Below are 14194 nucleotides of genomic sequence, written 5' to 3'. Positions count from 1 at the left end.
AATCATCAAATTCAGGAAAAACATTTATAAGTATACATAATATCTATCTAGACTTCCAAAAGTTCTTTGTTTTCTGCAACCTTTAACTAACTATTTCTCAACAGTTCAAAACAAAGGCATGTTTTAGATTAACAATTGCAGGAAAACAATTTTAAATGTAACCCCTCTTCTGCAGGGTTGGCAAAAACCCGGCTCAGTGGGTTTTCTTTGGGTAATTTTGGGTTTTATTGGGTAAATTTGGGTTTTTTGGGGTTTTATTTTTATTTTATATCTGTTAAATTTTTGTTTTGTTTTTGCTTAATGATATTGAAAATTAGTATACTTTTCTACTTTAACTTTATATAAGATATATCTTACATAATGTTATTTAATAATTTATATATAATGATTCAAATATTAGTAAACCTACTCTGATTGCTGTTATTGTTGGTTATAATAGTTAATAATTAATTTAATAATATTATAGTTATAATAGTTAATTTAGTTATAATAACTCATAAAATGATAAACATCTTTTAAAAAAACCCAATAAAAGCCAAACCGCCTAGGTTTTATTGGGTTTTTTTAAGTGGGTTTTATTGGACGAGTTTTTTAAAGCCAACCCTGCTTTTCTGTGAAAGCTTAGGGTATGCAGAGGGCAAAGAATTTTAACTTGTAAATTAAAATAAAAGATATTTATTGCTTTGTGCTACTATTATCATAATTTATTTTAGTCCTGATAAATGGCTCTTACTCATAAGTTCTCTACTTTAAGTCTTCTCAAATTTTATTTCAAGACTGACCTCTTAAAAGGAGAAATATATATATATATATATATATATATATATATATATATATATATATATATATATATATATATATACAGGGCTTGTGATGAAGAAAATCGTCAAGCCTGTTATATCGCGCTCGTAAAATTAGAATATGTTTTCATCGAGCGTGATTATGTGCGCTCGAGATAACGTCGGCGAGCGCGATCATGAAAATTGCTGAAGGTGATGCTTACAAAAAGCTTTTTATTTTTTATATCTTTTTTTATTTGTTACATAATTCTTTCGTCAAAAAATGTTTGAATTAGTATGACACTCATGAAACTACTTCAACGAAGTAGATTTTTATATTTCCAAACTTCTTTTATATTGTCAGATCGCGATTTTATTTTTAACTATTTATGTTATAAAAAAATAATATCAAACAAAAACGCAACTTTTATTGATTTAGTATTGAAGTATAATTTGGTGACTTAGTTTTGCGTCGTTGTTTTGATATATGTAATTTAAAATGTTATGCTGTAAACTTAATTACGGTTAATGGTTTTTATATTTCTTGATATTTTTTATTCAAATTAATTATTTAATTTTTTTCTAAAATTTCTTTTTTAAATTACGTTTTTTTTATCTCAAAAAAATAATACAAGGATAATTTGAAATAATAATAAATAAGAATAATAACTTTCCATTTAATAAATGTTGACATCATTACTTTGTTCCTTTTTGAATGCCCTTGGTTGCGAGCATTTTAAACAACAGAATCGCTTCAAATTTGAGTTAAAATAAATAATAGTTAATAAAAAACCTATACTATGAACAAAAACTAAGTTAAAAATTACTCTATTATTAATATTTATTTTTATTATAAACGATGTGTGGAATATTACAAACAATAAATCAAATAAATCTTACTTGATATTTTCACAAGATTAAAAATACTCTGCAGTTTCAATTTTCTTATAATGGTTTTCTAATTTTCTATTCTTATTTTAATTGCACATTTTTGTATTTACATTGTGTTTCCATGTGCACATTCCATTATTGAAATTAGTGACTATTAACGACTTCAAACTGCTTATTAATTACGTTAGTGCAAAAGAGAACGACGTAGTGCTTTTTATATTTTATATTAGTGCTTTGATAATAGAATATCTTTAATAAAAAATCTTTTTAAAATATTTTATGAAAATAAAAAAATAATCCCGAACTATTGGACGAGCGTTATTTTATACGCTCGTTATAAGCTGAACGAGCGTTGTTTATCGCGCCTAGAACGTTTGAAAATACCGTTTACGGGCGCGTTTTACGAGCGGAGCGCGATTGCGCTCGCTTTATAACAAGCCCTTATATATATATATATATATATACATATCAGTAGTCTAAGATATATATATATATATATATATATATATATATATATATATATATATATATATATATATATATACATACTACCCCCCGCCATTTCTGCAAAACTTTTGATTTTCGCAGGTTGTCATTTGATTTACGAGCGGAGCGCGATTGCGCTCGCTTTATAACAAGCCCTTATATATATATATATATATACATATCAGTAGTCTAAGATATATATATATATATATATATATATATATATATATATATATATATATATATATATATATACATACTACCCCCCGCCATTTCTGCAAAACTTTTGATTTTCGCAGGTTGTCATTTGATTACTGGTACATTTTGATGAGTACATAGAGAAAATTATAAACGTTTTTTTTTAAAGTTAAATTTACTACCTCCTCCAGTCTATTGAAATTTTTAACATTTTCTTCGAACCTCCTTGTTTTAGCGAAAAGTATTGTTTACGCTAGTATTTTACGTAACTTATTCAAGACGACTTAATAAATTAAACTTAAAACGTAACATAAAATACTCACTTGGGAAATCTTAAATGTTAAAAACTTAAAATAAAACAGGTTTATTACAAGTTTTACCATATGTATAATTCAAGGTTTTGTTCACGCACGATTTTAATTTATATCTCTAGGGACATTGTAAACATATATAAGAAATTTTTTATTAAACATTGCACTTACTATTGTCTGGAATTTAGAAAAATATATGCGATGTCTCAAACAAGATCAAAAAAGGTTTTTTGGTAGAAAAAAACATCCAAAAGCTACCAGATAATAAACTGCCAACAAAAGGAAAAGTGCTTGGATATCTTCATTATAGAAAATACTTTATGACATCAATTTCTAAATCTGCTAGACTTCAGGACATTGTTACCTGCCCTCTTTCTAAAAAAATTTTAACGCCTAAATGTAATGAATCTGGTGGTTGTCAGACAAAAGAGAACAGCTTGATGTGTTTTACTAAAGCCATAGTTAAAATATGGGAACAGGCTCAATATTGTGTCATAAACAAACATTAAAAGTATTATTTATACCATTACAAGGTATAAACAAAAATTAAAAGTATTATTTATACCATTATATTTTATAATACTTTTAATTTTTGTTTATGACAAAAATTAAAAGTATTATAAATAATACTTTTAATTTTTGTCATAAACAAAAATTAAAAGTATTATTTATACCATTACAAGGTATAAATAATACTTTTAATTTCTAATTCTGACAGAAATAATATTGGTATAAATATGATAAAATACTAGTAATTAACTTTACTTTTTAATTTATGCATATCTTATAGGAATAACATTATGGAATTGGAAAATCGCAGAAGTAGATTACAAGCAAACAGCAATAAAGTATCTACTGGGTATAAAAAATTGCGCATAGAATTTCGGGAAGACATACGTAATCTTTTCGACATTTCTCCTTCATATGTTAATAACATAATAATGAAAGATAAAACTAAATCACTTCCAACCACAAAAGAAGATTGTATGTTTTTGGACGTCCAAAAAAGCCTACAAAAGTGGTCAATGGATTGTAAGGACAATAATTATGAAAAGTTTATAAAAAGAAAGATTGCAAAAACAAATGAATCTCAAGCAAAAATTATAGGTCAACAATTGTCTGACAACATTTTTCAATCAAGTCTTCAAAAACATTCTGATACTGAATTTGTAGACTCAGATGAGCTAGATATAGACTTTAAAGAATTTAACTCAAAAAGGAAAAAAACAGACGATTTTGTAACGGTTTCTTTGCCTAAAGATATAATTAAATCAACATCAATTGTTGCAAAAAGATACAATATTTTTTCAACAGGTGAGGTAGCTATAATTGCAAGTATCATAAATGGAGATTTGAATAAGTTTTCACTATCAGAAACAACTTCAAGAAGGCATAACAAAATGGTCTTAACGAATGAAGGAATTAAAATAAAGAAATCTTTCATTTCAAAAGCTAAACACTTATCTCTGACTCTTCACCTGGACACAAAAAAATTACAAATGTTCTTAATAATGACAAAAATGAGGAAAGGTTGGCAGTAATTGTAAGCTCACCAGATCTCAATGAGCCTTAGCTTATTGGAGTAATTGAAATTTCTGATGGGTGTGGAATAACCCTGGCTACTGCAATAATAAAGGTTTTAAATGAAAGGAATCTATTCAAAGCAGTTGATAGTGTATTGTTTGATACAACTGCAAGAAATACTGGATGGATTAATGGAGCAGTGTCAATTATTGAGAGATGGAGAAGCAAACCACAAATTTGATTAGCATGTAGACACCATGTTGTAGAACTCGAAGCTAAAGAAATAGAAAAAGCGATTGGCAAAGTTACAACCGGACCTACAGACAATACATTTAAAACGTTACACAATAAGTGGAATAAAATGTTTGCTAAAGGACTAAATTAAGAGAATATGAACAAATTTGACTGGAAAAGTAACCGTGGAATGTTTATTAAAAATAAGGTGAGATAAAATATTTCAGAGATTTTAAACTGTTAAGACTTTATAAGGAAAGAAAATATATAACATTAATAAAGCATATTTTTTATCAACAAACAAATTATTCTTAGAACTAATTAAATAAATATTTTTTCTAGGCTGATAAAATTTTACAGTTTTGCAGTGAAGCTTTAAAAGAAAACGTATTTCCCAGAGGACTATAAGTACCTTTGCCAGTTAACAGTTGTATACTTAGGCAGATTTGTCACAGGATTTCATTTTAAAAGACCTGGTGCCTTCTATCATGCAAGATATCTTGCTAAATCAATCTATAATCTTGTACTTTGCCTTCTTAGTCCACAGCTTGATTCAAATCTTTTTTCTGCAAACGATGTCACGTTTTACAGTTTTGCTGAGTTTGTTAGTGTTTTTTATACTTTTTGGTTTTTAAAAGCTCCTTTTGCATGTACGGCTCCAAATGGATCTACTAGCAATCAGAGATATGGAAAATTATAAAATTAAAGGCTTGATACTGCCCAAGCATGCATTGACGTGATGAAACAACATCATCATCATTTACCATGACCAGAGAACAGTTATTTTCTCCATAGCTGGCGAGGAACTAATGCTCGAAGTTAGAAAAAGTGTTGCTAAAAAACTGTTTAACTCTGACTCTAAACAGGATGTTGGCAAGCCAAATTTTCAAGAGCAATATCCAAATACTTCTAATCTGTCATCATTTGTAGGCGGCAATATATATATATATATATATATATATATATATATATATATATATATATATATATATATATATATATATATATATATATATATATATATGATATATATATATATATATATATATATATATATATATATATATATATATATATATATATATATATATATATATATATATATATATATATATACACACATATATATATATACATATACAGATCTGTGAAAAGGATCAAAAAACTTGTTTGTTTTTACATAAAACTAGTTCAAATCACAGTCTTTTAAACTATAAATGATATTTAACACTTTCCAATACTTGATTGTACTGTTCATAGTTGCAAATTAATCTTAAAGAGTGCTTGATAAAGAACTTTTTCACATACAGTGTCCTGTAGTTATTGCAGCATGTCTGAAATTAATATTTGGTTGCATAATCCTTCGCAGCTATTACACCAGCGATACGTCGAGGCATGCTTTCAACCAAAGTGTGCAATATCTCCAAGTTGACTGTGTGATGTCAGGCACGTATTATTGTCTCTACCAGAGTGACTCTGCCTGTTGGCTTGGTGTTGCTGATGTTCCTTTTCAAGATGCTCCACAGATTTTCAATTGGGTTTATGTCTAGTGACTGGCCTGGCCAATCATGCATTTGTGTCACGCTGTGTTGTTGAAACCAGGCTATGACCACCTTTGAGCGATGACAAGGAGCACCATTGTCTTGAAATATGAAATCACCAGTTGAATACAGAGCAGATGCACTGGGTAGCGTGCATGTATTTAATATTTCTAAATACCTTTCTGAGTTGACCGTAGTGCCCTTAAGAAACCACATACAGACGCCTGGTCCATAGAATGAAAAACAACCCCAAATTATTACAGTTTCAGGGTGTTTAACAGTTGGACCAATTCAACTTGAAGCAGTCTCATGTTAACCTGATTTCTGACATAAGTCTTGTAAGCCTGGATGCTGAATGTGCTTTCATCGGAAAAGATGACCTGCAGCCAAATGCATAAAAAGCACATGTTGTACAAAAAGCAGTGTAAAAAAACAAAAACATTATTATCAACCTTAAAATTATAGTCATAATACTGTACTGTACTGCAGTAATAATAAAATGGAGAATAAAAGTAAAAATAACATATAAGAATGATGCATGGCTAAAGATATTCACAACATACTCAATTAGTCGTGTCTAAAAATTGCATAGTAATCTGTACATTATACACTTTTTTCCAGTCATCCACAGACCAGTGCTTGTGTGCTCTTGCAAAATTCAGACATCTTTTCCAATAAAAATTGGTCAACATTGGTTTCTTTGCTGGAAGATACGATTTCAAGCTATCTGTGAACATGTTTTAACAGAACTAAAATTCACGAAGTACTGCAATCTATTGCAGAAGTGAGATCAGATTCAAGATTAGCTGCCTGTTCTAAGTGATTGAAAAAAGAGGATTTTTTATAAAGGCAGAATATAAAGTTGAGCTATCAGCAAGTAGAGCCACTTAAACTCAGCTACAAATTAATAACAATTAAATAATAAAAAATAATAATAGAAAAAAAGTTGACCCAAACCATGATGTCACAACAAAAGTGTTTGTGAAAATAAAGTAAATTGAAAAAGTGAAAAAAAAAAAAAGAAGACTTTTCCAATATATACAGTTTTTTCTCAACCTTTTTTCATCCAACCCCCAATCTTGGTTGAGTAAAAGCTAGAGATGGTGTCACAATCTTGTAAAAGGTTTCCCTAAAAGACAAAATCTCTTGACCAGCTTCGCACCTCTTCTTCACCTATTAGACTGGCGTAGATGTATTTATAATACATTGTTTCCAGTTTAGGATGCTGAATGCTGGATCTTCTTGACTCAATGCATGAGATTTGCTGGTGTCTCTGTTTTTATGATATAACAACTCATTCTATTATCACCTACTGAGGGTACAGCTCTAAAACTTAATTTTATGGTTCTGAGTCCAACAGGTAATCAGGTTTCCCAAACTCTGTGGTACCTCTCAGAGAGGCTGATTCCATCAACACCTGTAAAGTATCAGAGTACTAACAGTGCCATGTTGCGTATGGATGACGCCCTTGTTTGTACTTTTGGTGTGCATTGTCGAGGCTACATTTGGAGCCCTTTCTTATGGCTCAGAGTTTAATAATAGTAATGAGTCAATTGCTTGGACTATTAGTTTATTGAGCAGTATCTCTGTTTTGAGTCAACTTCTTTAACCAATTTAAAAATAACTAAAGTATCAAAAACCATAAAACACAAAAAAACAACATCATCATCAAGTTCTCCAAATCTATCATTCGCTAATATTTATGGTCTTCGAAGTAACTTTTCTTTTGTTGAGTCTTATCTCTTGCAAAGTTCACAAGACCAACTTGCTCTTTGTGAGACTAATTTGAGATCAGCTGTCTCGTCTTGTGATCTTAGCGTTGATGGTTATCTTCCTTTATTTTGTAAAGACTCCAATAGTCACATGCTTGAACTAGGCATTTACATTCATAAGAACTCAACAAATTTTTTCAGAAACTAGGTTTGAATCCCCAGACTATTTTTTTATGTGCTTTTGTTTAGCACCACTTCACTCTGTCACCTTTCTTTTTGTTCTATATTGCTCTCCTTTATCTCTAGACTGCACTCTTTTTGATGTCATTTCTGATCAAATTGACCACATCCTTTCTCTTTATACTTCAGCGAATACTGTTGTTGTTGGTGACTTTAATGCTCATCGCGCTGAATTGTTTGGCTCTAGTGTCACTGACTCTGCAGGCGTTAAGACCCATAACTTTTCCTTTCTCAATCTCTAACACAAATAGTCAACTTTCCATCTCGCTTTCTAGACAATTCGAATCATTTACCTTCTCTACTCGACTTATGTCTTGTTTCTGATACTAGTCAGCGCTCATTTTCTTCACATTCACCCTTAAGTGCTTCTGATCACAGTTTGATCTTTATAAAACTATTATCTCATTCTTCTTCATCATCAAAATCTTCACTCTTCTTCATGGTTTTCCTCTTATTGTGTTGCTGCAGTTTCTAATCATAACCATTAATTCCATATCAATCACTATAACAATTCTTCAAAAAGCAGACGGTTTTTTTTACTGTTGCTAGAAACCATTGTAAAAAGGGTTTGTCTAATGCTAAAGCCTGCTAATTTTAGGTCACAAAATCTCATATTTCATTAAAAAAAAAAGGCTCCCAAGACTTCTGGAGAATCTTTAACAGTATCTATAATTAGGGCAAATCTGTTATTTTACCTTTTTTGCATTCATTGTTATCTCACCTAACCACAAAGCTGAATTGTTTGCTAAGAAATTTTTATCAACCTCACCTCTTGATTCCACTAATCATAACCTACCTGATGTAGTAGATATTGTGATATTCCTTTATACCTGTAATAGTCTCAGAAATATTTTCCGGAATTGTCATTTATACTTTCAAAACTATTTAACAAGTGCTTATTGGAGTCTAATAACTTAGCAAGGCATTTCGATCTTCTCCTTCTACTGCTAATAATATTTATAATAACCGATAGGTTTTTATCATGCATTAGATAGATGTGGAGAGGTTAGGGGCCCTAACCTCTCCATTGCCATTAAAGTTAAATTTAAACCAAAAAAACCAAAAAAACAAGAACCAAAAAAACGCATCACATCTCTAGTTAGGGCTATTGCTCTCCACATGTCTAAAGCCTTTGATAGAGTTTGGCATGCTGATCTTCTCAATAAGCTCAATTCTTACTGTGTATCAGGTAATATGATTATTAAATACTTCCTTACCAATCATAGTATAAAAGTTGTCCTTAATGAAAAACACTTTTCTTTATTTCGTGTAACTTCAGGGGTTACTCAAGGTTTTATCCTTGGCCTCATACTTTTTTTAATTTACACTAATGATCTCCCAGAAATTCTTGCATCTAAGGTGGCATTGTTTGCTGATGGTATTACCATTTTTTTTGTCTTGATAAGAAGCCAACACTCTCTGATTGCTTGGAGGGGGCATTTGAGCTTGAAAAAATCTCACTTCTGCTACAACATGGGGCCCTCAGTGGCTGGTGAACTTTAATTCAGATAAAACTTAATTTTTTTCTTGTGCCATCTACTAAAACTCATTCTCAAATTACTTGTTATTCAATTAAGTCTCATCCTTTTGTTATGACTGTTCCTAAGTGCTCCAAAATTTCTTATTTGTCTAGTTTTTTTCTTTTAACATCAGTTCTTTGAAATTTACTCCCTTCGTCTTTGTTTACCTGATTCATATAACTTGCAAGCTTTCAAGTTGTCTGTAAATCGTTATCTTGCTTTATATAAACTTCATATTTTCTTTTCCAGTAATTTCCAATTCTTATAGTGGTTGCTTGCAGTAACTTTCAACTCTTATAGTGGTTGCTTGCAGCCTTGTTGGAACTGAAGATGTTGAAAAAAAAATTACTAAGAATAAAAAATTTCCAAATACCTTTTTTTTTTTTGTATTTTTCAGATAAAATTATTTATTTTATTATCATTTTTTCATTCTAACCATTATTAACTTCTAAATATATGTTAAATTTTCATTAAATTATTGTTCTTTTAAAAAATACAATATTTTTGATAAATATTGTTTACTTATATCAAAAACTAAAGAATATGTTTTATTTTTAGATCTTATAGATAAAATCAATTAATAACTGAATTTAATAAGTACTTTGGACATGTAAACACATCAAACAGATTGATTTTTTTGGAGGCTTTGTGAGCATAATGTAACCAATACCTTTCAGTGATTTTGTTGTAACATTTTTATGCTTCTTCACCCAAAACTCTAACGGGAACAGGAGAATTTGAAGTTATTTCTCCTTCATGTGCTAATACTTAATGGACTGTTGCTGAAGTTTTGAATGTGGGTGATTTCATGTCAATTCAAAATAATGAAAAAAATATCACCTCATGTTTTGGACTTAGCTAATGTTTATATGTCATATGGTTTATGAAAACTAGAAAAAATCTGATAGTTGGAACCTACTACTACTTATGGCTTTGGAGTTATTCACGTTTCCATTATTCTATTTATGCTGGCTCAGGCATTTTTTGCAACATCCATTTTTGTTATTAAATAACAATCATCCCTCATCCTCCCAATGTAGACGACCAAAGCTGAGATTAAAAAAACAATTCAAAAAAAGTAAATAGAGATCAGCCTCTTAAATTGCAGTTACCCCTCAGCTTTGTGGAGATAAACATAATATTATTTTTAAAAAATTGCAACCTAATGATGCACTAACAATATCCATCAATTGTACTAGTACATCAAATAAGATGTACTAATATATCAATAACAATATTTGTTTAAGTTAAGAGGTATTAAAAAGACTACAAAGAACCCTGAATATTTCTTAAAATATGCTATAATTCTTATTCAACCAAACTATTATATTTTAAAAAACAACATAAGAAATGATTTGTAACTCTAAAACAAAAATACTCTAAAACACAAACATTGGTCTAGGAAATACAAAACTTAAAATTTTATATGATTTATAATGAGTAGTATACCAGAAAAATGATCTACTACTCATTGCATATTATAATTTTTTTATACTATCACAAAAAAAAAAAAAAGCAAGAAAAATTAAATATTTAAATCTCTACCTACAAAAACATCTTCTGAAAAAAAAGTTTGACTTGATGGAACTATTCCCTGAATAAGAATAGAATCTTTTGATCCACTGTAATCCTCTAATGTAATTTCATTATTTAAAACCTGGCCATACTCCAAACCAGAAATTATACCAAACATGTTTTCTAAATCTATAAACCCAGGAGTAAGTTTTGGAGGTAAGGGAATGATAATATCTTTTCTAAATGCTTTAGTACCCACAACCTCTAAGTTATTTTTACTTTTTGAAAATGATGGATGGAAATGTATACTATTTTGCCTGCTTTTTAGATTACTATCAGCATGTTCTTCTTTTAAACCTCTCCTCGCAAATAAAGGTGTATTTTTTATGGCATGCTTAATTATTTGCGGTACACTTTGTTCCCTCAACGAACGGAACAAATTACTTTGACTAATATCTGGTGCTTCATTTAGTGAGCGGTACGAAACTTGACTTTCAATAAATAAAAGGTCGCCATTTTTTTCAATTTCTTGAATCCAAGGCCATTTGATATTTTCATATCTGGAAAAAAAAAGAGCAATTTTCATTATTTTGGATTATACATGTTTATCATGATTAATTGCAGATATATATACATATATATATTAATTACAGATATATATACATATATATATTAATTACAGATATATACACATATATATATTAATTACAGATATATATACATATATATATTAATTACAGATATATATACATATATATATATTAATTACAGATATATATACATATATATATTAATTACAGATATATATACATATATATATTAATTACAGATATATATACATATATATATTAATTACAGATATATATACATATATATATTAATTACAGATATATATACATATATATATTAATTACAGATATATATACATATATATATTAATTACAGATATATATACATATATATATTAATTACAGATATATATACATATATATATTAATTACAGATATATATACATATATATATTAATTACAGATATATATACATATATATATTAATTACAGATATATATACATATATATCTGTAATTAATCATGATAAACATGTATAGTAAATATAAATATCATTTTTATTAACTAGCACATTTAATTAACAAAAATTATGTATAAAAAATAAAAAATAATGTTTAAAAAAGACCTTTAAAAAAAATTTAGCGCACAGCAACGCATTGTTTCTTAACAACATATTGTATGTTGGCTGAGCCAAAGATAAATGGACAAAATATTTTGTTAACCAAAATCTTTTAAATATAAAAAAATACTCAAAAGAAACAATATAAAAATAAGTACTTTTAAAAATAAAACAAATAAAAAACTTCAAGGAAATTCTATTCACAATTAACTTTCACAATTTACTGTTAAAAATTAATTTAAAAATCATTGAACACAACTTTAATATAGGCTATATAAATATATATCAGACATTTCATATTAAAATTGCCAATGTTTTTCATTGTTAGCTATATATGCATAGCTATCAATGTGCCTTAATGTTAGCTATACATATATATGATAGTTAATAATAAGACATATTATAAAACACGATCTCTGATTTTGAGCTGGTAACTTACTAATTTCATTATTACTTATAATTAAAAGAGCTATGGAATAGAGCTCATTACTAAATACAGCTAAGTAAAATGGTTTCAATTTTTTGAAAACAGTCGAACTCCTCCTGCAACAAAAACATACAACCATTAGTTTAGAGTTATTATATGCACTGTTACAAATTATGCAATCAAACTTAATCTCTAAATGAACCTTTTTGAATGCAATTTATGAATTTATATTAGAATGTAATAGGTATAAAAAACCATAATACTTGATAATTTTGATAAACTCGAAAATAAAATACAAATTAGAGATTATGTGACTCCTTTGTAAATGGGTTACACTCAAATGCTATACATTAAAGGTTTTAGATTGTAATGATAATTTGACCATTTGACAAAACCATTAGAATATAATTCAAATACTTTTAGTCAGCTTAACTTATTAGTAGTAAGAACAGCTTTTATTCAAAAAACAGAACTTTATTTTCAAAAACCAACCAAAAATTATAACCATTCACCTGCCACATTAAAATTTAATGTTATTGGAATGATGTTGTTTTCAGGAAAATCAAATGGATACTGTGCTTTAAATATTTATAAAACATTAGAAATGTTTTATTGTTAAAATTTAACTTTCAAGAAAAGTATATTGACTTTTAAAAAAATATTGTTGAAAAAAATTTAGAAAATCAACTATAAAAAAATTTTTATAGATGATTTTCTAATTTTTGGATAACTCTTTTCGACAAAATTTTTCTTAATGTAATACGTTATATTAATAACTTGTTAATTCTATGAGAATGCTAAATAGAATAGATAAATATAGATTTATGCTGCAGTTTTTTCACAACCACGTTTGATTTTAGACTCTTTAAGATATAAAAATACAATAATTTACCAATAAAAACATACTCGTTTGAATCTTCAAAATATTTCTTGACGGAATTTGAACTTCTGTTTTTATTCTTTTTTAAAGATGAAAGCTTTGATATCATTCTTGTATTTATTAAACTCAATATTGTATTGATTCATTTAATACAATTGTCAACAACCGAGATCCATTACACAATTGATCGCATAGAAACGTAAACAAAAACCACTGATCTCAAAATATGTTGTATTATGAGATCCGTGATATTAACTCATAATTCGCGTGAGCAGAGATTGCATCTACATCTAGCTCGAATTGTCTGAATTCCCCCAAATTGACTGTTAAGCATTTTAGGATAGGGAAACTATACAGTGGTCAAGGCACCGCCAGTCCGAAGTTGCTGAGCGAACTAATGTAGAGTGTCAAAATAGTGTCTGGAATGAACGCCTATCTTTACTTTATATATGACGAAAGTGATTATCGTAAACATAAAAATAAACACACACAATTATTTGTAGCAAAAACAGTTCCTTAATAACCCTTAACTCTTAACAGTGGCGTCTCGAGGGGGTGTGGGCCGCACTGGCTGACACCATCACGATTTGACACAGAGTGGTGACACCAAAGTGAATAAAATGCAAATATGACAGAACTTTTTTTTCTAAAGGACCTTTTATTTTTTTAAAAAATTCTAGGTAGAGAGGACTTTTTTTTAGTTTCACCTCTCACCTGCTAGTGAAAGTCTAAAGGAATGACACCAAAA

General features: G+C 28.5%; 1 protein-coding gene across 9 annotated transcripts in view; it reads right to left on the bottom strand.

Annotated features, from left to right (window-relative positions):
- The window catches only part of LOC100201235 (protein inturned), a 52922-nt gene extending 39274 nt beyond the window's left edge, over positions 1-13648 (bottom strand). For 4 of the 9 annotated variants that reach the window (XR_010642090.1, XR_010642091.1, XR_010642093.1 and 1 more), the window contains exons 1-2: positions 13473-13648; positions 10982-11511 (exon numbers count right to left, since the gene is read on the bottom strand). Coding sequence is in view for 2 of the 9 variants with exons in the window: in XM_065811369.1 (XP_065667441.1) it covers positions 10982-11511; positions 13473-13555 (613 nt within the window). In the remaining 7 variants the exon portion in view is untranslated. Of the gene's footprint in view, positions 1-10981; positions 11512-13458 lie in introns of all 9 variants that reach the window. The other 5 variants (XR_010642088.1, XR_010642089.1, XM_065811369.1 and 2 more) reach the window with 3 other exon arrangements.
- Positions 13649-14194: the final 546 nt, after the last annotated feature.

This window comes from Hydra vulgaris, chromosome 12 (genome assembly GCF_038396675.1).
Source record: "Hydra vulgaris chromosome 12, alternate assembly HydraT2T_AEP".
In the NCBI taxonomy this organism is placed as follows: domain Eukaryota; kingdom Metazoa; phylum Cnidaria; class Hydrozoa; order Anthoathecata; family Hydridae; genus Hydra; species Hydra vulgaris.
This window is presented reverse-complemented; position numbering and strand designations above follow the sequence as displayed.